This window comes from Thunnus albacares, chromosome 4, assembly GCF_914725855.1.
Source record: "Thunnus albacares chromosome 4, fThuAlb1.1, whole genome shotgun sequence".
In the NCBI taxonomy this organism is placed as follows: domain Eukaryota; kingdom Metazoa; phylum Chordata; class Actinopteri; order Scombriformes; family Scombridae; genus Thunnus; species Thunnus albacares.
The window spans coordinates 19477833-19503285 of NC_058109.1; the positions used below are offsets into that span (position 1 = coordinate 19477833).

Here is a 25453-nt window from a genome sequence, read left to right on the forward strand (position 1 = left end):
TTCACTTTAGGGAGACTTTTCGCTTGCAGTCATGAACTCCTCTTTGCTCGTCCGAGTCCTTCTTAGAAGTCAGTGACAAGTGACGGTTACAACTGCGACACTTTACACACCCAGAAATTTTAAAAAACTGCACAAACTAAACAAATTCCACAAAACATCTGCATACACTCGTACTTGTTATTGTTTATTGATTATGAGTGGCTGTAGCTTATAGCAGGTTGATTGATCCTCACCTCTCTCTGTCCATGTGTCCAAGTGTCCTTGGACAAAACCTCTTCCAAATGAATCTGATGTAATGTAATGAAATATTTCTACATTGTGAGAAGCCATGCTATTATATATGTTTTCCATCTATTTTACCTTTTTACTTTTCTAGTTTTATTGTGACTCTTGCTTTACTTTACCTCATTCATCTCTTCTTTTTTTTACTTCTCCTTTGTCAGATTTTATTTCCTATTAAGGCTGCAACTAACTATTATTTTCATTATCTATTAATCTTGCGATTATTTTCTTGATTAAATCGATTAGTCATCTGGTCTATAAATGTCAGACATTGATGAAAAATGTTTATTACCGTTTCCCAAAGCCCAAGGTGACATTTTCGTCTCGACCAACAGTTCACAAGCCAAAGATATTCAGTTTACTATCAATGAAGACTAAAGAAACCAGAAAATATTCACATTTATGAAGCTGGAAGCAGAGAATTTTAGTATTTTTCCTTAAAAAATGACTCAAAACAATTAATCGATTGTCAAAATGGTTGGCAATTCATTTTCTGTCGATTGACTTATCAATTAATTGACTATTCGTTGCAGGTCTAGCTCTGATTTAATGGTTTATGGAGCTCAGAGGACAGATGTAGACTAAACATGAGGTACTGTGGATTTACTAAATAATCTTGGGTTTGATTGTAGTGCAATTCCTTGAAGGGAAGAGCAGAACCTGCGTAAGGAAAATTTGTCAAACTCCTTAAAGGAATCATTCACTTTTTTTCAAATCTGTTTTAAAACAATACTCATGTGCACATGTGAACACTGAAAGAGTTTTTGGTTGCTGTAATTGTTCCCGCTGTCCGTACTGGATTGCTACATGGCTTGTATGGAGAGGAGAAATAATTACAGCTTATATGAATACTGTAATTAAAGTTTGTTTTTTTAGTTAAATGAATAATGCAAATTACGTCTGCTCTCCAGCCAACATTTCTTGTACCTGCAATGTTCGTAACATTTGCCATATTCACTCTTTTCTTCAGTACGAGTACTTTAACGCGGTGCTGATCAATGAAGTGGACGATGAGGGCAATAACGTGGAGCTGGGAGGAGAGTTCCTCCTGGAGCCAAATGACCATTTCAACAACCTGTCAGTCAACGTCAGCCTCAGTGTGGTGCAGGTGCCCACCAACATGTACAACAAAGGTGAGAGCTCAGCCTGCGGGGGCCACACACAGCCAGAGGGCTGCAGGATTATGGCGAGTGTTATTTACCTACTGCAAGGTGATGAACGGGGAGGAGAGAGGGAGGGGGAAGAGTAAGTGGTGAAAGTAAGAAATGGTTGTTGAAGCTGAATCAGTGTCACAAGCTGAGAAAAGTGGAGTTAGGGGATCAATAGCAGTCCAGACATAAAGAGAAAGAAACCTCTCAAAGACCCCAGAAAGAGTGCAGAGAAGGGGGGGTAGGAAAGATTTTTCTTGTATGGTAGCAGTTGCTTCTTGTATCGTAACGGAGTGTGTCACCTCTCTGTGGCTGCTTTTGTGTGGCTGTAATGGACTCCCCATAACTCTCTGTTCATGGCACAAAGGGAGGCTGCTGCCAGTTGTCCAGCAGGAGGAGGGGAGGGGATGATTTAGTCACAGGCATTGTATCTCGTTCAGGGGGGTCAATAAGGGACAAAGGTCAAACATGCACTCGGTAGTGGTGAGCAGGATGATTACCATTACCACCGTTTAATTTACTTCTCTTTTTCTCTTCCTTCCTCTTCCTACATCCTTCACATCTCCTTAGATCCTGACATAGTGAATGGGGTTTACTGGTCCGAGGCCCTGAATAAAGTATTTGTAGATAATTTTGAAAGGGATCCAACGCTCATCTGGCAGTACTTTGGGAGCGCAAAAGGTTTCTTCAGGCAGTACCCCGGTGAGTATTGTAACTCTGGTAGTTTCTCTTCCTATTTCTAAATCTGTCCATTTAGTGTGTGTGTGTGTCTCTCTGTGGGAAAGAAAGGGTTGTCTCAAGGGAGCTGTCAGCCGTCAGTGCAGGGAAAAAAATCCAGATCATAACAAATGATATAGAATTACTAAAAGGGTAATTTGGCTAATGTTGTAATTTTACAGACCATCAGAGAGGATGCATATATACAGACTGTAATTAATCAGCATTTGCTGGTGTGGGTCTACAGCCTCGCTGAGAACGAGTCCACAGCTGCTGGATCCAGCCAAAGTTATCAGACCGTTACGTTGATGTGAAACAGGCAGTCGGCTCACTGCAGTGCTGGAGTGAAGCCATGGAGATGAGATACAACTGATGATATTGTAAAACAGATATGGCCTCTGTATGTTTAATGTATTAGGAGAAATTCATAAAGGAAAGATAGGCCACTATATATAGTTTTTATGTTTTCACTCCGCTTTAGTAATAATTTTCCTGGCAGTTAACAGTAAGACTTTACTGTATATTATTATATAGGAAGGCATAACTTCATTCCATTTTCTTCTTGTTGTCAATAAATCTTATGAAAAGACCAACACCAACGACTAACAACACAATCTCAGAACCTGTTGGCTATCATCTGACAATGATTTAGCTTGATCTAACTCGAGAAGCGAGAATGGAGTTGAGTTGAGTGACGACGTCTACGACGAGATTGTTCACAAGTAGCCAGTTTACACTCAGTTAAGAGTTTAAAACCAAAGAAACATCAATACTTTTTGTAAGTGTTTTAGGTCCAGACAACATTTCAACCAATGTGTTCTTTCGCTCCCCACACAGACTGTTTACCTACGTGCAACCAAAGCATGTTCCTGTAGAAATTGCTGAAACAGAAACCAGAACACTTCTTATCCCAAAAGGTTGGTGTTAGGTTGGATGGGCCGGAGGGATGATTTGCGAAACTCACGAGATTTGTACACTAACCTTAACCTAACCCTAACCCTAACCGCACTTGCGAGAGTTCGTCCCCCTGGCCCATCCAAGCTGGCATTTACTGATCCCAAAATCTTGTCCCTTGCCTACAGATTCTGCATTCCTATGCAGATATCTGTTTATAGAGATTACCAACAGCATGCCTGTGGCCGTCAGCCCAAAGCTCATTCATACCTACTGAAGACGTAAATCTTTAAAAAAGGGTCACAAATACGAATATCCTTTAATTTTTTAAAAAGGCTAAGTAATTTCACAACACAGCTGGGCGCTGTAGTTTTTCATAAACGTTACATAATCAGGAGCAAAGAGTGTGTTTGTTGGAGACTAATTTCAGCCACTGATTTACACACATTTGGTGAGTATTTCTGGCAGCAGAACAGTGAATGTGGGACTGACTCAAGATAAACTACAGCAGCTGTGTTCCTGGTAATGAAGGAACATATCACCTAGTGCAACAATGTTGCTCATTTATGTGATTTTAATAGTCTTTGGACATCGATGGAGGTCTGTGGCACAGAGGAATAACCTCTCCAGTATACAGCAGTACTGGTGACCCACTGTGATTAAAATGCCTACCCTTTATACATTATCGTCTACTACCGATGTCTTCTCTGAGAGATGAAGAGAGTATACTGTACCTTAATAATAGCAGACCCACGTCATTGTCATATTTCAGATATCCTGTGTCAGTGTGCTTGTGTTTGTCTGCTGTCACACTTTGCCGTTTTCTGTCTCTTTTCAGTATATGTTGTTTTACTTTCTGATCTTTTCCACAGGAGTGAAGTGGCATCCAGATGAACATGGGGTTATCGGCTTTGATTGCAGAAACAGGAAGTGGTGAGCATCTAAATACCTGTCATCTTTTGTTTTGTTCCTCCCTCGTTACTGCAACACCCAAGGATTCAAAGAGTGTAATTTAACTCCATATCACAGGTACATCCAGGCAGCGACATCGCCTAAGGATGTTGTTATCTTAGTTGATGTTAGTGGAAGTATGAAGGGACTGAGGCTGACCATTGCCAGACAGACTGTCTCCTCCATATTAGACACACTTGGAGATGACGACTTCTTCAACATCATTGCAGTAGGTTTCAGCTCAACCAAAATGTCACCTTTTCTCAGTCTGTATTTATACATATTTGTGTCCTTTCTCATTATGTTATTACATTCTTCTAAATATTGTTATATTCTTATTAAGCGATTCTCTCCATTTATCTGTAATCTTCGTCCTTTGCTATCTGAAATCTTGAATAATTTGTACTAAGGAGTGTTATGTATTTTACATAACTGTAAGTCAGTCTTACAATGAAAACAAACAATGTTTTTCTATCAAAATGTTATTTGTCTTTCTGCAGTATAATCAGGAAATTCACTATGTGGAGCCTTGTTTGAATGGCACGCTGGTCCGGGCAGACAGAGCCAATAAAGACGTGAGTCCTGATCAGACTGACATGTAATGAATATATGTGGATCGTATCAAATTCAATATGTGTGATTAATGTTTAAAACCGTTCTTTTCCACTTTCTCCGTTATCTGTCAGCATTTCCGTGAACATCTGGACAAGCTGTTTGCCAAAGGGATCGGGCTGCTGGGGGAAGCTCTGAACGAGGCGTTCACAATCCTGAATGATGTAAGTTCCAGCACAGTAAACCTCGTTACATCCACCTGCTCTGTATCTGTGACCGACTGTCAGTTTAATGGGGATGCTGTTCACACATAAATTGTTACAGTCTATATTCCACTGAAATATTGTATCACAAAGCAGATCAACTCATTTCTTATTGACTGGCTGCTGATAATGTGACAATGCTGTTAAGTATTCATGAGTTTTCACAAAATGATTCATTTATTGATTGATTCATTTGGCAGAAAGTGATGAATTTGTGCGCGTGCCCAGCTTTCACAAATGTACTTTGTCATTTAATTCGAGGGCTCCACTTGACCAGAACATTAGTAAAACTTTCATTTTACAAGCCACATTTGTTTTCACTGACAGAGTGTTCAAGTACGACACTCTGTATGTTCTCAGCTAATCATAAAAAGTAGCACACTCTAGTCAAATACATTTGAGTGCTTGGGAGGTGTGTCGCCTGTCGAAACGCTCCAGCGCTATCCCCGTTCCGCCCGCCAAACACAGACACATCTATTCTGAAGCGTGATTAATGGCTCTAATTAATGTCAATGATTAATAACGTGGCTGATTGGAACACAAAGCAGATAAGGCCAGGAGCCACGCTGCACTCCTTTTATCTCCCTGTTTTCAGGCGAGCTTTGGCTACGCCGCTCAAGCTGAGGGAGCGCAGCTTTTACCTCTGCATTTGTCAGATTAATTAAAGCTCTCTGCAATGAATATGGTAATCTGGTAGCCAGTAGCCCTCTGCTGAAATTCATTGTTGCTGTCCAGTGAAAGACGTTAGACTACAGTCTATCATAACCTTGATCAAAAGGAAACTCACCTCATGTGAAGAGCACTGCACCGTTTTTGCATCCAGTCCTGGTCAGCTGAGTGAAAGTGGAGGTGTGAACTGAAAATGCACAGTTAGAACAGAATAATGCGAAAGAAACATAAAACAGCAAGCATGTAATAAAATATTTTACCATTGCAAAATATATAATCATTCCCTTTTTTAGATGATTTTTTTCTTTGGAAACGAGAACATTAATTTGTCTCTCAAGTAACGGGCTTGATATTGATTAGATTTTATCAGCAGCAATTCCTTAATGATCCTGTTATTGATCACGTCTTTTCTCATTAACATTTATATTTAGAAATAATTATTTACTTATGCATGGTATACAATAATACAAATGCCCAGAAGCAAAAAAGTGCTGAGCATCTTAAATATAAACTTTAAACACTCAACTTATTTCTTTGGACATCCTCCCTCTCTCTGACAACACTGACGATAGAAACTGCTCTGGCCTATTTCATTATGAACAAAAAATGAACATTTGTGCTACATTCAGTTGTTTGTTTTATGGTAAATTGTGTGATTACCTTACTTCAGACTTATTCAAAGATTCATAGTTCCTATTCATTCTACTGCTAAGTGAATATGTAGATTATACTTACACTGAAAACATTTTCCAAAGTAGACCTTATTGACAGTCTAGTTAATGCCATACAATTTGCATAGTCATGCGAGCATACCTGCATTACCGTTTGTCTCTACTGTAACTTAACTTTACTATTTGAATTTGGAGTTTAATCCTTTATCTGTCATCTTCTTACTGCCTGCTCTGCGGAGCTGTCTCTGTTTGCTGTGCCTTAAAGTCACGACCCTCACAGTCACCACAGACTGAGTTGCCTCCGACACAAATCAATCACAAACTGCTGCTTTAGTTTGAGATGAAAGACACATGATGCACTGTTCCCAATGACAAACATGGGACTCCATAGTAGGAAAAATAAAACCAATTGTGTTTTGATTTGATCTGGTTGTGTCTGGCACCTTTGTAACACATTAAAATATGTTAAATGATCAGCGTTTTGAGCTAATACCTGCTGAGCCTTACTTTACTGACTCTAAAGGCTTTTTTAAAATTATGATCCAACTACTGAGGCTTGTTTTCGTTGTTATAAAATTCCTCCAGAATAAAGAGAATTTGTTGAGAGGACAGGACACACTAACATTGTTTATACACTGGTGGTAATATTTCTATTTTTAACATATTTGTGCATAAGCAGGTGTGTCTGTGAGTTTTGAAGGCCTCCTGGTGCTCAGCCTGTAGGGTTGAAGAGCAGTGGTGCTTGGCAGTTTTAAGTCTGTGATTGTGTCACCACACTCTCTTGTTTGTCTCCACATTCACTCTGTTACAGGTCAATAAGCCACTTAATTACTGCCATGCATCTTCTGCATCAGAATTAAGAGTACCACGCTCCTCTGGTTTATTTACAAAGCCATTATCTGTATTTTATTGACTGATGGCTTAATCATCACCTTCATATACAGTGAAACAGAGATTGTTGGCTCTGTTTACACCACAGATATAATTTGGGGTTTTGTAATTTATTATTATTATTATTTATATTTTCATTTGTTTTCTGTCTTCCTGCAGTTTAATCAGACTGGTCATGGCAGTTTGTGCAGCCAGGCCATAATGCTCGTGACGGACGGAGCAACTGAAATGTATGACAACGTTTTTGAGAAGCACAATTGGCCAGAAAGAAAGGTGAGTCTTTCCCTCTCTCCTTTCTGCTCCACCTGGTATCTAATTCTGAACATTATACATGTCCTTTTTCTGAATTTTCTGCTTGCACCGCACTTTTTTTCCAGCTTGGATAGATGTACATGTTAATACTATATGGCAGGTGGAGCTCCTGTCTTGACGTTTTGGGGAATTGGTTTCGTACTTCATTACCACTCATAACTCTGTAATGTAAAATCCACATCAATATGATGTTTTTCAATGTGTTGAGGCATTACAGAGCAATATTTCCCCCATGAGAAATGAAACATGAGAAATCAACCACTTTCAAGGGCAGCGCATGTGCAAGCGGCTCAATCTAAAAGGCTCTGGTCCCCCCACTGCTGTGCTCTCCCTACACTTTTTTCCTGAACCCAACTTTGGGTTTAAAATCTTTTGTTAGGTTCCCTTTGTATGACCTAAATGCAATTGAAATGAAATAGACTGCTGTGCCATTCACAGAGCAATAAAAACAACAGCTCAGGGGCTTTTGTTCAGTCCTATCAAGCATATGTGTGTGGGCAGTGTTTGGCAGGGTACAGGGCAGTGTTTGGCTGGGTGCCCCATCCCCCCTTCATACACCCTCAGGGCCGCTATATGGCAGCCATTCAGTGTTTTCTATATGCTTTATGCTTAGCAAAGCATCTGGAGCCAATGAGCCATGCAGGTTTGGCAAAGAGTCACACAGCGTTCTTTAAAAGGACAGTCAGTACAACATGCCCTCATGCCCAACCCCCCAACAAAAGAAAATTATTTGAATATAACTGCATAAAGTGCTATCTAAAGAAAAAAGACAACTTACGTTGAAAAACAGGCAAAGGTAAGCTGGAAAAAATGTAAAGAATGAACATAAAGAAGTGAACAGACAGCTAAGCACTAAGTGTTTCCTCGTGAGGATGCAAAAACATGCAGCTACGTCTTGTTCCAAAGCAGATAGAATCAGGACAGGAAGATGAAGCACTAAGGAGACACATCACTCTGCATGTTTTTTTAATCCTTCCATCTTTGAAACTGTTGACATCTATTTGTCCTCTGCACAGGTGCGCATATTCCCTTACCTGATTGGACGAGAGTCTGCGTTTGCTGATAACCTCAAATGGATGGCTTGTGCCAACAAAGGTTTGGGACTTTTTGATAAACACTTTCCAAGACAGCTCCATATCAGTGAGTGTTGAACAGGCCTGATGTGGTGTTTCTGTACTCTAGTATGAGAAGTGGAGGATGTGTGGGTATTAGTGTGGTTTGGCCATGTTATGTGTGTTTGTGTGTGTTCGTGCATGTGTGTGTATGTGTGCGGGATCAGATTCTTTCTGCCAAGAGGTAATGAAGTGGCACTTGGGGAGGGTTAGAGGTCAATCCACTCTAATCCCTCTTCCTGTCAGAGTGTCTCCCTCTCGGCTGCTCGCCACTGATGGCTCCCACGCGTCAACGCTCCGGATGAGTGCCCTCTTGAAGGGAAAGTCACAGTCAGGAAAACAGATCACGGAGGGATTGTGGAGGGACAAGCCCCAAACCTCCCTCCCTATGCAGACCCCCACTGTGAAATAACCTTACTTGTCTGATATGAGACATTGTCAGCAACAGCTGGAGCTGACACCAAGTCAAATGGCTCCTGTGTCACTCTGGACTGAACCACTGGAGACCTGTTTCCAGAGTGGTTTTAGTACAGTCCAGTAATGTCAGGGACGTTGGTTGTCGTTGAAAGTAACTAAAAAGTTACTCAAAGTTACAGTTACTACTGTAGGCTACTTAGGCACAGTCTTGAGGTACTTGTACTCAAGTATTTCCATTTTATGCCACTTTATACTTCTAGTGCACCACATATCAGAGGGAAATATTGTAATTTTATTTGACAGCTATAATTACTGGTTACGTTGCAGATGAAGATTTCATTATGTCATATATTTAACCACTTTTGATGCTTAACTACATTTTGCTAACAATGCTTAAGTGCCTTAATTTAGGTTTTGAAAGCACAGCACACTAGCTGGTGAACATGGTGTAGCATTGGGGGAGACCTAAACAGAGCTAAAAAGAAAATGAATATCAGACTGACATTTGCTAGGTGGGCAGAAACACTTTCACTCCAAATGAATGCTAATGTTGCTCTGTATCTGCTGGATGTGTAAATACTGTTTGCTAACATGTTTGCCCAAACAATGTAAGATGAAAATATGTTTACTGCCCCCAGGTGGCCAAAAAATAAACTAATGCAGATCTCAGATAGCTCAAATACATGCAGGACTTCATATTTTGTTCATATTATGTTGTTCCTGCACACATTTTCTAAATAATTTTGGGTTCATGTGTGTGTTTTATTGCAGGTTATTTTAGTCAGATTTCCACTTTAGCAGACGTTCAGGAGAATGTAATGAGGTATCTTCACGTCATGAGCCGCCCAAAGGTTATCGACCACGAACACGATACAGTGTGGACTGAAGCTTATGTGGACAGTGCTGTAAGTGTGTCACAGTGCTCTACTTATTAGTTTGAAACAGTGTGATGACTTCCTGTGAGTCTTAATCTTTTAAGTTATTGGTCCATATATGTGTTTTGTATGTGTGATTGCATGCTTCTGTGTATCTGTTGGGTGCATCAGTATGTACAGTGCAGTAACATGTTTTCTACAGCAAGTGGACAAAATAATCGGAACATCTTATAGTATAATGCAAGCCAGTACTTGCCCTGCTTTAAATACTACCTTTGTGAAGCATATAATGTTCACTGTATCACATTATTATATTATACCTATTATACGTTATTTTGTCCATCTATGTACAGTAAGTGTGCACATTTGTGTGTCTGCTGTCTTGTCATTAGTCTTCACGCTGCTGGAATGATTCGTCATTATGAGCTTCATTAATCTGCATGGATTACTCCCGATGTACATCTGTGTCCACAGTCAGTGCAGAATGTGCAGAGTTTCAATCTTTCTGTTTCCTCTTTCTCAACAGCTTTCCCAGGCACATAAGGTAAACATCTACATGTGATCAGATCTCTTTGCGCTCTCAGGTAGACTTAAACGTCGTTAAAACAATTGATTTGTCGTGTCATTATAAAAGAATCAGCCAGATGCCGTTGAGAGTAGTTCTGAACAAGGATCAGAAAGGAGCTCATAGGTAGAGTCATTCACAGTAGTACAATAAAAGTGACTTAGAGAGGTTAAATAGCTGCTTATACTTTTCAACATTATGCTGTAGTATTTCTTAGGAAGCCTAAAGTTCCCTTTGATGGTGCAGCAAAGAAGCATTTATTGTACTTCTTTTCACAATGGAGACGATGAGCATACACACACACACACACACACACACACACACACACACACACACACACACACACACACACACACATACACGTACACACGCAGAAGGGTTGGGAGATTGTCCTCTGGAGTGTGTGCTCTTGTATCTCAGCCTCAGACACACCATTCATCATTCTGTGGATCATTGCATTTTATCTCCTAAAGCCCATAATAAAACTGACATTGGAGGGGAGACCAAGAAAGAGAAAGAGGGAGAGAGAGAGAGGAGGGGGGAGGAGGAGGGGGAGAGGTAGTTAGGTGTTCGAAGGTTTACCTGTGTGTGTGTGTGTGTGTGTGTGTGTGTGTGTGTGTAGTCTGAAGCAGTTTCTGCCAAATTGTGTGTTGGGATGAATGTAAGGACCCACCATTCTTCATTTTGTCAAGCTATCTAGTACACCCTGCAGTTCGCAGCCCGTTTGCTTCATATGCATGCACGTGCACAAATGAACATCAAGCCCCCACCACCACCACACACACACACACACACACACTCCCAAGCACACACACAAGCACACAAACATGGAGGCATGCAGGCACACTCAGCTGTGTGGACTCATGAGGTGAGGGAATAGCAGACCTACTTTAATGGCACTCATGTGCTAAATTATGTCAGCCTTCATCCTACTGAACTTACCTCATCTCCTCCTCTGAGCGCCACATGAGCCTCACATGGTTCAGGCTTAACAACAAAAAAACTGTGATTCTGCAGGACTTCATTTGGATGCTGCATTTAAACATTTTGGGAAAGGAATAGATGCTATTTCTCTGTATCAAATCTATGTATTTCTAGATCATATATATTTTGTGATATTTTTATGTGTTCTCAACCTAATTTTGTAGTTTTGGCTTTGTTTCTGCCAAGTCATGAAGCTGTTATCAATAACTCACACTCCACTATTTTATACAGAAATTTTAATTTAATTTAGTGTGAGTTAGGCCTCCTGCACTGGATGAAAAAAATCAATTATATCTCTTAATTCATTTATTAACTTTTCCACGGCTGCTGATCACATTTAATGTTGTTGCATAGTTCTAAATTTATTCTTTTAACATAATCATTGTTATGTAGCAGTTGGAGTCATTTATGGACAAAACATTTAATCTTTGGAAACTCAGTTTGTCTTAAAGTGTAAGTGTGTAACTGTGTTGGTTATTGTTCAGAATTCACAAGATGTACTGATGAGAAATGCTAAATAAACTTTTACCTCTGTAGGCAGGTTACAGACCTTTGAATCACACGTGTCTGAGTTGTTCAGTGATTAAAATGAATGAAACAAAATGATATGGCAATTTAGTCTGATTATCAGGCAAACGCAGATGTTTAAAGTTTGGATTAAATCATTTTTTCTATGTAGTGCTCTTGACAGGATGCTTACGCACCTGATTGGAGAACTTGTTGACACTCACTTGATGGGATTACTCAGCCAGAAGAGCAGCATTCATCAGTCAGAAATTCCTTTTTCTTTTTCCAGTTGAACGAAAAAGCAGGCCCGAGTCTGATGACGACAGTAGCCATGCCCGTCTTCAGCACAAAGAATGAAACGGTGAGTGACTGATTGACTGACTGACAGAGTGTGAGACACCTAATGAGTATTCCTGCAGTCATCTGAAGTTGTGTATGTGTTTTGAATCTTGTCATGCAGAAGAACCAGGGTATTCTGTTGGGAGTTGTAGGAACAGACATCCCTCTGCAGGAGTTGATGAAGCTCATCCCCAAACATATGGTACAATCAGCTGTCTTCTACTTTTGCAGAAATTAAATTAATATGCTGATATAAAAAAGGCTTTTTAAAAACTTCTACATGTGCCTCATTTTGTGTTTCTAGTTAGGGATCCATGGATACGTATTTGCCATCACAAACAATGGCTACATCCTGACACATCCGGACCTCAGGCCTTTGGTAACGCGGTTTCTTAACATCACTTTTACACATTTTACAGTCTCACAACATTCCCTGACTTTACCCTGTTTTTTCCTTTTTGTTTTGCCCATGCAATTGTGTACATAACCGAAATGATGAACTGAGAGACTCCGTTGATGAGGGCACACAGAGACAAATGTGTTATGTGGTTAGGAGGCTAAATGGGCTCGTATAGTCTGTAATCCCCACCTTTTCCTTTGATGTATGCATGCAGGGATAAAGGCCATTCATAGGGCTGGCTGGCCTGAGATTTCCCAGAGGTAACTTAACACTCACTGGCAGAGACCACAGCCGCTCGCCCTGGGACCAACTGGTTCCTCAGGAGCTATGGCTGTGCTAGTGGATCTGTGTGTGCCAGTGTTAGTGCTACTCCTCTCTGTGCAACCGTGTGTATGTTGGTCTGTGCTGGTTTCTTGTGAGTGTCTTTTTGTGGCTAAAATTGTGCTGTGGTTGTAGTCATTGACTAGTCGTTTTCTTGTGTACGACATTACGTAGCCGCATCTGTCATGTACAGTTTAATGCACTGATGTAGACTTATTTGAGCGTGGATTTCCTATCAATCATATTAATTATTTTCATTTTACCTGACAGTGTTCATTTCACAGATGATTTGTTAAATAATTAACCAGTAAAAGTGCTGTATCAGGACTTCATAAAACAAGAGCACACAGACAAGTCTTCCTTTTAACAGTGAATAACAAAAGATACATTAAAGTGACGTATTTCTAAATAGATTTTTTTTTCATGTTAATCTCATCTCTTTTTGACAGTGTTGTGTCACATACAGATTTCACCGTTGGGTCAGGCTACATTCATTACATTAGAGTTTGGTTGAAGTTTTAGTCAAAATAAAAACTCATTATACAAAGGGGTTATTAAACTGTGTATACTGTGTTTCTCTGTGCAGTATCAGGAGGGTCAGAAGAGGAGAAAGCCAAACTACAGCAGCGTGGATCTCTCTGAGGTGGAGTGGGAGGACAAAGATGATATCGTACGTGTTAAACTCCTAAAAATTAATATTATAGCGACAAAAATCTTGTAAAAAATGTCTTCAGTGTGTGCAAAATGTAACACTAAATGTATTTTAGATGCAATATTGTGTAACTGCAACGCAATGCCTTTATTTCACATTGTGACCAGACTAGTGGTTCTATATTATTTTAAATTAATCCATATATTTATGAAGGTATGATTGCTCTGTTTTCAGTATCATATTTAAATGGTAATCACAATGACCCATTCTCGACCTGTCTGCTCTACATGCGTCTATGTGCGTTTTATCTTTCAGCTCCGCAACGCTATGGTGAACAGGAAGACAGGAACTTTTTCTATGGAGGTGAAGAAGACAGTGGATAAAGGGGTGAGGCTGCAGATAAAGATGTTTAGTGTCTCTCTATCAGATGAGAGTTGTTCTCGCTGTCGTTTCTAGACCGAAGGAATAAATCTCATCTGCGTTGTTTGTTTGTTCTTTTAGAGGCGTGTCTTGAAGATGCACAATGACTATTACTACACTGACATCAAAGGAACTCCATTCAGGTGTGTGTTATTACACTCCTAAATGACTTCCTGTAGGTTTATGTCTGGGTTCTAGTGAAACGTTGATGACTCAGGTTGATTCTGTCCTCTGTTCTTGTCTCCAGTGTCGGAGTTGCTCTCTCTAGAGGCCATGGCAAATACTTCTTCAGAGGGAATGTATCAGTCGAAGCAGGTATATCACTCCAACTCTATTGTATTAACAAAACTGAATACAGTAAGATGCATAACAATCTGACCTGCTTGTTTGAAGGAGCTCTTATTGTATCAGTCTATCCCGGCTTGGCATTGCTGAAGCGTTACTGACTTGTGTTTTTCAGGGCTCCGTGATCTGGAACAGCCAGATGTCGCCCTGGCAGATGAATGGTAATGCTGGGGTTATGGAAGTGGGCATTCATGCGTTATATAGGTTATCCCTCTGTGTTCATCGGGGATGTTGAGGCCTGTGATGTAACAGTGTGTCTCTGTTTGGACCACAGGACGTACTGCAACATAGAGGAGGAGCACGAGCACCGTCACCTGACCCAGATTCAAGCCATCAAGCTCTTCATGACAGGCCGTAGACCGCACCTCAAATGTAAGAGACACCTGAGTCAGACTTAAATATATTAGCCTTCATGGTGCCTGTATTATCTGTGTAGAAAATTTGATGAAGTTCTAATTATTTCATGAAGTGTAAACATGAGATTATTATAAATGAGTTGGATGTTTTGGATAATCAGGTCTTCAATTAAAACTGCTGTTGTATATTCTGCAGGTGACAGAGAGCTGATCCAGGAGGTGTTATTTGATGCAGTGGTCACTGCTCCACTGGAGGCCTACTGGACTGGACTGGCCCTCAACAAGTCAGAGTAAGCTCTTTTTTTCAAACACTTTCTAGGTGTTTTTCAAGTCTGCAGTTATGAGTTGAGTGTTAGTAAGCTGTTGAATAAAGGTCATGAGTTTCCCACATTGTAAGTCATCTGCAATTATAGGTAACACTTTCCTTTAAGTATTTACAAGCAGTGTACAAACAGTTAATTAAATTGCTTATAGTGCTTGCACACTACAATGTAATTGTCAGAAGATATAAGTGCTTATTAATGAAAGCAATATAACTCTTCCTGTGGCCACCATAAGTGCAGGCTGGCTTATAAACAGATGATGAATGAAAATATAGTAAAATACAGTTGTAATAACATGATATTTTATATTATTACATTATCTCATGTCTTCATAGGAAAAGTTATAATTGTTGACATATACTGTACAGTAATAAACATTTTAAAATATTATATCTGTTCACGACAACATTACAGTGTGTTATAAACTATTTTTTAAATGTACCTAAATACTAAATAGGGGAGCTTAAAAAGTGTTACCCAGTTTTAAATATAAGTAAATCATTAAAGGGGGCTCACAATGACCCATCAAGTCTGCATTTGTAAATGTTAATAAGTCATACTGGTGAAGAACAAACCACAGACAAATATATATTTCACAATCACAATGTATTTTAAAATTTGTTTTTGTTTACGGCTTATTACCCATCATTCTAATATTCTATATTCTTCCCATATTCTAATCTGAAAAGAGCTGGTAGAGTTTAAAATGAAGACTGTGGAAGTTACGTACAGTATATTGACCAGGAATGTGGAAATGCTCTTAGTATAAACAGTATATGCAATGTGGCCAGGGCCCAAAGTAATGTCTTCAAATAGCTTATTTTGGTCCACAACACTGTCAAACCCGCCCAAATGAATAATATGATATTATGAATAAATAAGAGGCAAGCGAGTGTGAGAAGATGAAACATCATGCAGTCTCCCTTCACTCTTTTAATATGATACATTAAGGCCTCCTCACACTAGATCGACTGCGTCAAGAACTTTCCTCTCAGGACATTTAACACATTTCAGTTTAATCAACAGCAGATCTGAGATTTGTCGGAGAAATAAACCACCTGCAAGAATACATTTATAAATTTCCTACAACATACATTTAAAAGAAAAAAATAAATTACATGTGGCATTGTGTAATTGTGTGTAATCAGCATCCACAAACTTTTTTTTTTTTTGTATAGCACTTATTAAAGCACAGTTACAACGTGTTTCACATATAGGATAGAAGACACACATACAAATACAAGTATATGCAAGTATAAGCCTGATACATAGACATGAAATAAGCACATGACCAAGATAATCAAAACTAAAAGTGAACAGAGAGTAATTATAAAAACGCTAACTTATAGAAATGAGCCGCTTAAAACAAACCACAGATTCAGCAGATCTGCTGGGATGGGGGAAGGCTGTTACAAAGTTTAGGAGCAACAACCGTAAAAGCACGGTCACCTCTGGTTTTAAAATAGGAACGAGGAACAGATAAAAGGCTTTGATCAGATGATCGGAGTGCTTTGCAGGGACCAGGCCATGCAGGGCCTTGTATGTAATTAGTAAAATTTTAAAGTCAATTCTATATTTACTGGAAGCCAAAGAAAGGAGGCAAGAATTGGGGTGATGTGGGACTGACGACTAGTTTTTGTTAAAAGCCTTGTGGGTGCATTTTGCACTAATTGAAGACGAGCTAGAGAGGTAGATTAACTAGACTAGATTAACATTTCTTATATATTTAGTGCAAGAGGATATACAAATTTGTGAAATCATTCTAATTAACCCTCAGAGACCTGCAGGGGCGTCTGCGCCCCCGGCCGACATCTTTCAGAGGCTGTAGCAGGATCAATTTTAAAGCTAGTGAAGATACTGATATCATATGAAACTAGAAGTCGTAAGGCATCCATTGGTACCAACCATGTCATGTTGGCTTGTCAGGAAGGCAGATAAATAACGCTCCAAATTTAAGCTAAATTTTGACGAGGGAAAAACTGGTATGGTTATTTTCAAAGGGGTCCCTTGACCTCTCACCTCAAGATATCTGAATGAAAATGGGTTCTATGGGTACCCACGGGTCTCCCCTATGCAAACATGACAATTTTATGCTAATCCAATGCAGTTTTTGGCAAAAACCATGTAGCTCACTATGGGTTTTAGGAGACACTCAAGTTATGGAATTGAAGCTAACATGACACAGACAAATATCTGGTTTTTGAGCAGCTATTTGAAAAAGGCAACAGCAAAGGTAATTGTCGTGGAAGTGTGATGAAGTGATATAAGTATATTATTACATTATTGGCTCCAGTTATTATATTTTTTTATGATTTTTTTAAACCCAGTTAATAAAGTAATAACTTATTACATTATGCGCAAAAAGTTATTACGTCATTGGTTTAGAAATTTTATTACATTATGGGTAAGTTATTACATTATTAACCTATATTACATGAAGAATGGAAAAATTATTACGTTAGTGGCAGTTATTACATTAATGGTAGTTATTACATTATTGGCTGCTACAAGGACTGAGTAATGCAAGTGAAGAGGGAGTTACAGTACTCTAAGCGGGGAAAGATTAAGGTATGTGCTAGAAGTTCCATATTTTAGCTGATAGTACAGGTTTGATTTTTGCAATATTTCTCAACTGAAAGAAACAAGACTGAATGAGCTTAGTAATATGAGGTTCAAAGTTCAAATGCTGGTCAAAAAGGATACAAAGATTCTTAGATGTGGTCTTGATCTTGCTAGCAAGGGGGCCAATATAGTGACTGACCTCCTTAGTAAAACAGTCGGGGTTGATCACAATCACCTCAGTTTTGAAAGAATTGAGATGAGGAAATTTTGAGACATCTCATATTTGTAACAGAATCTAGGCAGAAGGTTAATAAAGGATGTAAAGATGTGTTTATGTGGCAAATGGTCACTGCTCTGCATTATACAAACAGGAACTCAGACAAAGGAGTGGAGATTGCCTTTCTGGGAACACGCACAGGCCTGTCAAGAACCAACCTGTTTGTAGCTCCCGATCAGCTCTCTAATAAGTGAGTGCCGCTGCTCAACATTTCTCTAATCATTACTTAAAGCATGAGGCGCGGCCGTGATTATGCTTGATGAATCTAATCCTTTGCTCCTCACCTTGGCTTTGTTCTGTGCGCTTCCTCAGAGATTTCCTGACAGCGGAGGACAAGGAGGGTGTGTTTAATGCTGATCACTTTCCTCTGTGGTACAAGAGAGCGGCAGAGCAGGTCCCCGGCACATTTGTCTACTCCATCCCCTTCAGTACAGGTATGCAGAACAAAATCAGAGAAAGTAGCTCAAGTGCAGCACAAAAGAAAAGCTCCCTGAGCCCAGGAAAAACTGAACTGAACATGAGTTTATCAGCCTATTGCTGCTAAATTATCTGCATCTTGCATAATACAAGTCCATTTCAATATAGGCCTACTTGTCTTTTTCCAGAGCAGCATTATGTGAACCACCTTTTTGGGAATTCATCTGATTCCCTTACTCATTCAGCATTTTAACATCTAAGTCAGTCTTTTTCTATGTCCCTCTCTCTATTATGGATTATGGTTTTAACTGGTTTTCCACTGATAGGATGTGCAGCACAGCTCGCCTCCCTCGTGGCCGTCTGCAGTTAATGTGGCCCACATTCTGTCTGCTAGCCGAAGGGAGGATGGAGAATTCAGCTTCACTCTCACGACATTTACCACCTTTTCTCTGTTAATGATGACTGCATCCACTCAGGCTTTGCCATCATAACCTGAAATGTCCCATCACAGCACCCATTTCAGAATTATTAGAGTCATCTGGATGTAGAAAAAGCTCTGACTGGACACCATTACTGTAAAGTAATGGACTGGTACTGCATTTTCTTTTGAGTTGGCCAATTGAGGCAGCTGGGTAAAGGGCGCCATCTAGTGAGCAGAAAATGTACTTTTCCTCACATGAATGAATCTGACAAATGAGCTAGAGTTTATTCTGCTTTTCCCCTCTAGCATTAGAAAATAAGAGTGTGGTTTTGGCCAGCACAGCAATTCAACTCCTTGATGACAGAAAATCTCCAATTGTTGCAGGTAACAACTTCTAAACCCTCTTTCACAGCATCATCATCACTATGTTAATACTTGTTTTTAAATATTGTGCAGTTTCTTATGTTCCTGACCTTTTGCTAAGCTGTAGGGATCCAGATGAAGCTCGAGTTCTTTCAGAGGAAGTTCTGGACTGCATGCAGACAGGTAATGCAAGACCAACAACTGTAACAAAAAAAAAGAGCTTCCTGGAGATGTGAAATTAAACTACTCTTGTTCTTTGCTCAGTGTACAGCTCTTGATGGAAAATGTAGCATTAGCTGCGATAACGAGGTAAGGACAACCACATCAACCACATAATCAACCCCCTTGCATCTTCTGGCTTCTGCTTTGTTGGTTTTGTTAACATAATCTGTTTATTCATCCTTCTGACAGGACATTAACTGTTATCTCATTGACAACAATGGCTTCATTCTTGTCACAGAGGAGCAATCTCAGGTACTGTGTACATATTTACATTCAAGAACAAATGTTAAAACAATGGAAACACTTAAACACATGCCCCCTCTGCCATAGATGTTTCACTTCTCCTGAAAATGACTGGCAATACTGAACCAATACTGGAACCTGATAACAGAAGTGGTCATACAAGTTTTTTTTAAACTTTAAGAGTTTCTCACACATTAAATTTGGTCATCAGTGTGTATGGACGTATTTGGATCAAACACTGTTTGCGCTTAGCTCTGTAAAATGACAGTTGTATGATGACAAACATGGACTGACTCCTACAAAATGGCTGCTTGTACCTCAACAGATTCATAGTGTTTAACAGCTGGCTGCAACCACTGTAGATTGATGCATCTTGTGGTTTTCAACAGATGTAAAAATGACCAAATTATTGAGGACACCACATGACATACACATATACATTTGTTGTTTTTCTATTGCAAGGGGGTTCAGTTTGAATGCTTCTTACACCACATTACAGACACTCTGTCTGGTAGATTGCAGCCCTGAAATAAATATATATGTGTATATGAGTTTTGTCAAACTGATTCTCTCTTGATGCAATTTGTGAGTGAAATATTTAAACTTGAGCTACCAATAATTACAACTTACTGAGTCAAAAGTTAAAGTCATTGTTTATGGAACATTTCCATTATTTTGTCCACCCACTGTAGGCGTTAAACTGTGTGCCTGTGTGCTTTGACAAAACTTCTCTCTCAGACAGGACTCTTCTTTGGAGAGGTGGAAGGTGCTGTTATGAACAAACTTCTCCAAATGGGATCCTTCAAAAGGTCTGAGACACAACATAACATCTCTCTGATTCAGTGAACTGGACCTTGTTGTTGTTCAACACTGAATGTAACCTCCGCCTGTTTGTGTTGCAGGATCACGCTGTATGACTACCAGGCCCTTTGCAAAGAGTATGCTGGGAGCAGTGACAGCGCACGCACTTTATCTGATGTAAGCGAGAACATCAACTGGTAGACACTGGTCATAATTTTATCATCTGTGGTAAAGCACATTTACATTTTAACTGCCTGAGTGCAGCAACAGTGCAGAGACCTCAACACCTGTCTCGGGGTTTGTGGTTAACAGTTTGCACACTGGTGGAACAACAGTATAGAGTTTCAGAAAATGAACTGTGACATTTATAAATTATAGAAACATTTGCATGCATGCACTATGTGTATATGTTTGTGTTTCCAGTATGCGTATGGGTTCAAGTGTATTTGTGTATGAATGTCTCTATCTTTTATCTCATATAACCCACCTAAACCCCACTCCCATGGCCCTGGTCCCACACAGCACACACAGACACACATCCATCTACTCGCTTACCTCTCATCAGAGATGTCATATCTCCCTCTCTTTTGGTCTTTTGTCTCTCTTGGCTGTTTATGTATTAATGTACCTCACCTGTTTTGTACCCACTGTTTTTACACAGAGATTTTGACATCATATGCTTTTCTCTCTTTCAGCCGTTCTCTGTTGTTAAGTGGCTCCTGACTGAACTTGTCATGTAAGAATAATACAAAATCATTTCCTGTGGGCTAATAAATTACATGATATGATGTACACAGTGGTAAGGGTATATTATATTATAAAGTTATAAGCTGGAGGACGGAGACATAAGTGGACCCTTTAAAGAATAACTTAACACCAGGTTGAAAAGCAGTGTTTTACTGCTCTCCCTGGTTGAAAGTTTAGAGTCTGTTTCACCTCTAGTTGGGTATTTGGATGTGGATAAAAGTGTGCTCTGTTGCACCTGTAACCACATCCAACAGTGATGTCACAGCGTCCTGGATTACACCTGAACATCACTGCAGCAAGGTGGGAGGTTATACCACTGGACGTCAGCAAAAACATTTATATCTTATGAACTATGTAGTAATGCTAGTTAAAAACTCAACATGTCAGATAATAACAAGATACATTACTTTATGGTTGCTTAATACTTATTATTTGTAGTTAATGTTCTTAAAATAGTTATAATATTAATGAATGTTTCTTTAACCATCTATGCCATTTTATAAATACATTAGTTAACTGTTTACTAATGCTTCTCCTTGTGTTAAATAATATTATTTAATAATGTTGTTCCCAGCAACATTGGTTTTAATATGATGTTTGTGTTTTTCTCTTCAGTTTTCTGCTAGAATTTAACTTGTACAGCTGGTGGAACGTAGATCTTTCTGTTAAAGGTAATAGTCAATGATAGATGATCATTATAGGCATGTAAGTGTGTTCTCTGTTTAATTGTTGTTCTTTGTTCGGTTACACTTACTTTGTGTCACATTTAGCTCAAAGATCTCGGGGCAAAACCACAATGGTGCCATGTGATACAGAGTACCCTGCCTTTGTCTCTGAACGCACCATCAAAGAAACAACAGGCAACATTGACTGTGAGGGCTGTATCAGGTACTGTTTTAGGCCAACTTTAAATAATTACTCATTGAATCATCAAATAATCAACCCCTTTGCAGATGACATCCATCTATATTATTAAAACATTATAATTCCAGTATCTTCTCTGTTTGGGCTGCAGATCTTTTGTCATACAGCAGATTCCCAGCAGCAACCTCTTCATGGTTGTTGTGGACAACAAGTGTGACTGTAGCAGTGCCCCACTCGTAACCATGGATCCCATCGAGATCATGTATATCCTTTATTTATGAAACTCAAGATGTTTGATGTGCAAAAATTTTTCTGAGAGCATTTTTCATTTCAGCACAATGTCAGTTAGATCATAGGATTACTTACAGTATGAGTTACCAATTGTGAGAATAATTTTATTTCTCATTTAGAAGTAATAGATGTTAAAAGTGTTAAGAGTTGTACTCACTTAAGTTTTCAGTTTCACATCAGGCTAAATCTGTCATGTTATTTATTTCCTTGACACCTTTGTACACAACGAGTCACTAAAATGTGACAGACTGAAGTTTCAGAAGGACAGAAAGAAGCCTGAATCATGTCACCCTTTCCACCCTGAGGTATGACAATGTGTGTTTGTCTGCATCTGCAGTTACACACTGAATACTGCTGACACTGCAGCACAAACACAGGAGACAGTTTGCTCATTGATCAAGCTGTTTAAAGATATAATGTATAACTGGAGAGTAACAGCATCAAGACTGTCAATGAAGTTAATTAGACCAGTAACCTATGTAGCTAAATTTGTGTCAAAGACAGATTGTGTGGCTTGCATTATAATATCCAGCTATCAGTTTTGATTAAAATCATACAGTTGCTACCCAGCAGGGCCAAATCTCTGTTTCATCTATGTCACAAGTAACGCCATCAATACTGCAATGTCAATCTACAAGACACATATCAATTATGAAGTAAGTTGAACACTTGAGTGAACTTCTAATTGCTTTAAGAAACTTGCACAACACAGAATGAAACAATGACAGAAACAATTGCATGATTTGATCATTAAGGAATAATTCTGGTTTATAAAAACTTGGGTCTTATTTTTGCAGTTTTGTCCATTATAACTTTTGGTAATGATAACATTGTATTCACCAAGGTAACTGCTGAAATTGCTAGGAATAATATCAACAGGGCAAAAATATGCACATTCTGTATATTTCAGATGGTCAGACAGTTTTTAAACAAACCCCCAGGTTAGTCAAATGTATTTAGAAAAGAAAAGGAAAGTGAAGGTAAACAATTTCCCAACATGGTCATTGTAAACATCCATCACAGTTTACAGACTGATTGATTAAACTTTAACCCACTGTACATACCATTGTTGCCCTTGCAATTAGAGATCATTATTAATATTGCAGGAGTACCTTATTTAAGTTTTACCTTGAAATGAAGTGGCTTAGATCATCTGGTTTAATTATTGTCTCATCATTTGTCTTTCTTGCCCCGTTGGACTTCATTGTTCCCAGATATCGATAGTCACTCTGATGAGTACTGTATTGACGTAATTCATAGAAATGATGGACAAAGCTACAAACATATGACCCAACTTGTTATAAACCAGAATTATCCTAGAGCATAATCAAATAGTGTTTAGTGTCCAATTTCAATAACAAACATGAAGTGATTTGAGTTGTTTTCTTTCAAAGATTTTATAATTAACGTCTATCTTTCACTTCCAGATACAACCAGTAGTATAAGAGAGCATCCTGTTAATGTTTAATATCATACCCCTGTACAGCTCCATATTTATCACAACTGAATGTGTCTTTTGCAGGAAAATGCAATGGAGTGTGGTTCAGCAACACGCCTCTCTGGTCCTCTAACAGTAGCTCTGCTGCCTCTGATAGCAGTGACCATCAGCAGGTGACCAGAAACTTGGCAGAGTCCAGCATCCAGAGCAGGAGTCAGATAGGACTGCTCAAAAACAAGATGCTTATAAACACATAGAGAACATGGCCAACCAGAAATGAATTTGCTCATACCTCTGCAACAGGCAGCGCTCTTCTAAGAAAAATCTTTATCTGTAGCACTGAGAGTCACATCCATTAATGCAGAAAACATAAACGATGTGGTGCAGCAAAAGAAAATGAAAATAATGGGAGTGCTTGGTGACTTTGCTCAGAGCATTGCAGATCATGCCACTGCCATATTGTCCTGAATGTGTGTTGAAATTAAGTAAGAGAAAGAAATATGTCAAACAGTAAAAACAAATGCATAACATAGGAGTACAAAGTGTAAAACAAGTCCTTTCTGCAAAGGACAATAATAAGACATCAAATATGTTTGTTTCTTTGTTGTGGGGAAAAAATGATGGCTGACATAAAAGTCTGCAGAATGTAAAATGCACTTTTGTCATGTGTGAAAAGAATACAGAACAGTCTATATTTTTGGCAGTAAATTGCTAAAAACAATTGACAGTGCTGTCATAGTTTTCTTTCTTCAAATATTTTATGTTTATTTTGTAACTCAGTTGTTTCTGGTGTCAATAATAGTATGGATCGTGTAAAGTACCAGAGAGACAAAGGACAATTTTAACTTGCTTTATTCTTCCAGTTTCTCTTTGTTTTAAAGCAGAAGACATTTCAGATGAGCTACAGATGCATGATTTAACAGTGTGTTCAAAGAATGTTACATTGATATAAAAATTAAAATCCATCTTTGTCAAGGTGACCACATACTCTTAACCACATGTTTAAAAAAGCTGCTGAATAAATACAAAGAAATATTTTCCTTCATTTACCCAGTGGTGTTATTTCTTCAAATGTGTGTGTGCATGCGCATGTCTATCTATCCTCTGTGAGGACGTAAGGACATTTCAGCCTTGTGAGGACATTTTGGCCAGTCCTCACAACTTCAAAGACCTGTTTGAGGGTTAATGCTTGGTTTAGAGTTAAGGTTAGAATCGCGTTATGGTTAGGGTAAGGGGCTAAGCAATGCATTACGTCAATAACAGTCCTCACAGCTACAGTTTATGTGTGCGTGTAATTGTAATTAGTAAAGTGAAATTAGTACAGTAATTGCAAAACTCAGAATATGTAGATAAGAAATATAAAAAAGCCTAAATGAATAATAACAGTGGGCTAAAACATGTCATCACTGTCCTTAGAAAACCATGTGACTGAATAACAAACATTTAATGAGATTTAAAAAAAAAAAAAAAAGGTTGTTTTCAGCTTAGTAACAATGTATTTGTCAGATAATCAGGTGGGTTTTTAGAAAGTTTATTTAAGCATGACACTTTTCTTTCTCAAGTAGTAAGGAAATACAACGCTTTCAGTTTGTCTCAAAAATTAAAAATCAGCTCGTACATGAATGGAGATACATGGTTTTCACTAGACAGTAGTATTTATATACAGTTGCAGGTATGTACGCAATGAAAGTTGTATGCATGTAAGTTTAGCACAAAGACACAAACATCTGTGAGAAAATATATCCGGTTACAAAAATTATGTATATAACACATTAACAAACAAAATAAAAACTTACAAACAGGAGTAAAGTGAACTTTAGCTTTAGTTATATGTGAGTAAA

The 25453-nt window shown here is 38.8% G+C and overlaps 1 protein-coding gene across 2 annotated transcripts in view; it reads left to right on the plus strand.

The window, feature by feature from the left end:
* Positions 1 to 24649, plus strand: part of cacna2d3 (calcium channel, voltage dependent, alpha2/delta subunit 3) — a 36862-nt gene extending 12213 nt beyond the window's left edge. Inside the window, exons 6-39 of one of the 2 annotated variants that reach the window (XM_044350308.1) lie at positions 1253 to 1415; positions 2001 to 2132; positions 3914 to 3974; positions 4071 to 4221; positions 4493 to 4567; positions 4679 to 4768; positions 7198 to 7311; positions 8367 to 8445; positions 9651 to 9784; positions 10281 to 10298; positions 12100 to 12171; positions 12271 to 12351; positions 12454 to 12528; positions 13457 to 13540; positions 13838 to 13909; positions 14024 to 14085; positions 14190 to 14257; positions 14403 to 14448; positions 14562 to 14659; positions 14840 to 14933; positions 17900 to 17995; positions 18118 to 18239; positions 18950 to 19027; positions 19128 to 19189; positions 19271 to 19315; positions 19418 to 19480; positions 20210 to 20280; positions 20374 to 20449; positions 20968 to 21008; positions 21635 to 21690; positions 21790 to 21907; positions 22035 to 22147; positions 22397 to 22479; positions 23697 to 24649. In XM_044350308.1, the coding sequence (XP_044206243.1) occupies positions 1253 to 1415; positions 2001 to 2132; positions 3914 to 3974; positions 4071 to 4221; positions 4493 to 4567; positions 4679 to 4768; positions 7198 to 7311; positions 8367 to 8445; positions 9651 to 9784; positions 10281 to 10298; positions 12100 to 12171; positions 12271 to 12351; positions 12454 to 12528; positions 13457 to 13540; positions 13838 to 13909; positions 14024 to 14085; positions 14190 to 14257; positions 14403 to 14448; positions 14562 to 14659; positions 14840 to 14933; positions 17900 to 17995; positions 18118 to 18239; positions 18950 to 19027; positions 19128 to 19189; positions 19271 to 19315; positions 19418 to 19480; positions 20210 to 20280; positions 20374 to 20449; positions 20968 to 21008; positions 21635 to 21690; positions 21790 to 21907; positions 22035 to 22147; positions 22397 to 22479; positions 23697 to 23789 (2886 nt within the window). In that variant the 3' untranslated portion in view covers positions 23790 to 24649. Of the gene's footprint in view, positions 1 to 1252; positions 1416 to 2000; positions 2133 to 3913; positions 3975 to 4070; positions 4222 to 4492; positions 4568 to 4678; positions 4769 to 7197; positions 7312 to 8366; positions 8446 to 9650; positions 9785 to 10280; positions 10299 to 12099; positions 12172 to 12270; positions 12352 to 12453; positions 12529 to 13456; positions 13541 to 13837; positions 13910 to 14023; positions 14086 to 14189; positions 14258 to 14402; positions 14449 to 14561; positions 14660 to 14839; positions 14934 to 17899; positions 17996 to 18117; positions 18240 to 18949; positions 19028 to 19127; positions 19190 to 19270; positions 19316 to 19417; positions 19481 to 20209; positions 20281 to 20373; positions 20450 to 20967; positions 21009 to 21634; positions 21691 to 21789; positions 21908 to 22034; positions 22148 to 22396; positions 22480 to 23696 lie in introns of those variants that run through there. The other variant, XM_044350309.1, reaches the window with a different exon arrangement.
* Positions 24650 to 25453: the final 804 nt, after the last annotated feature.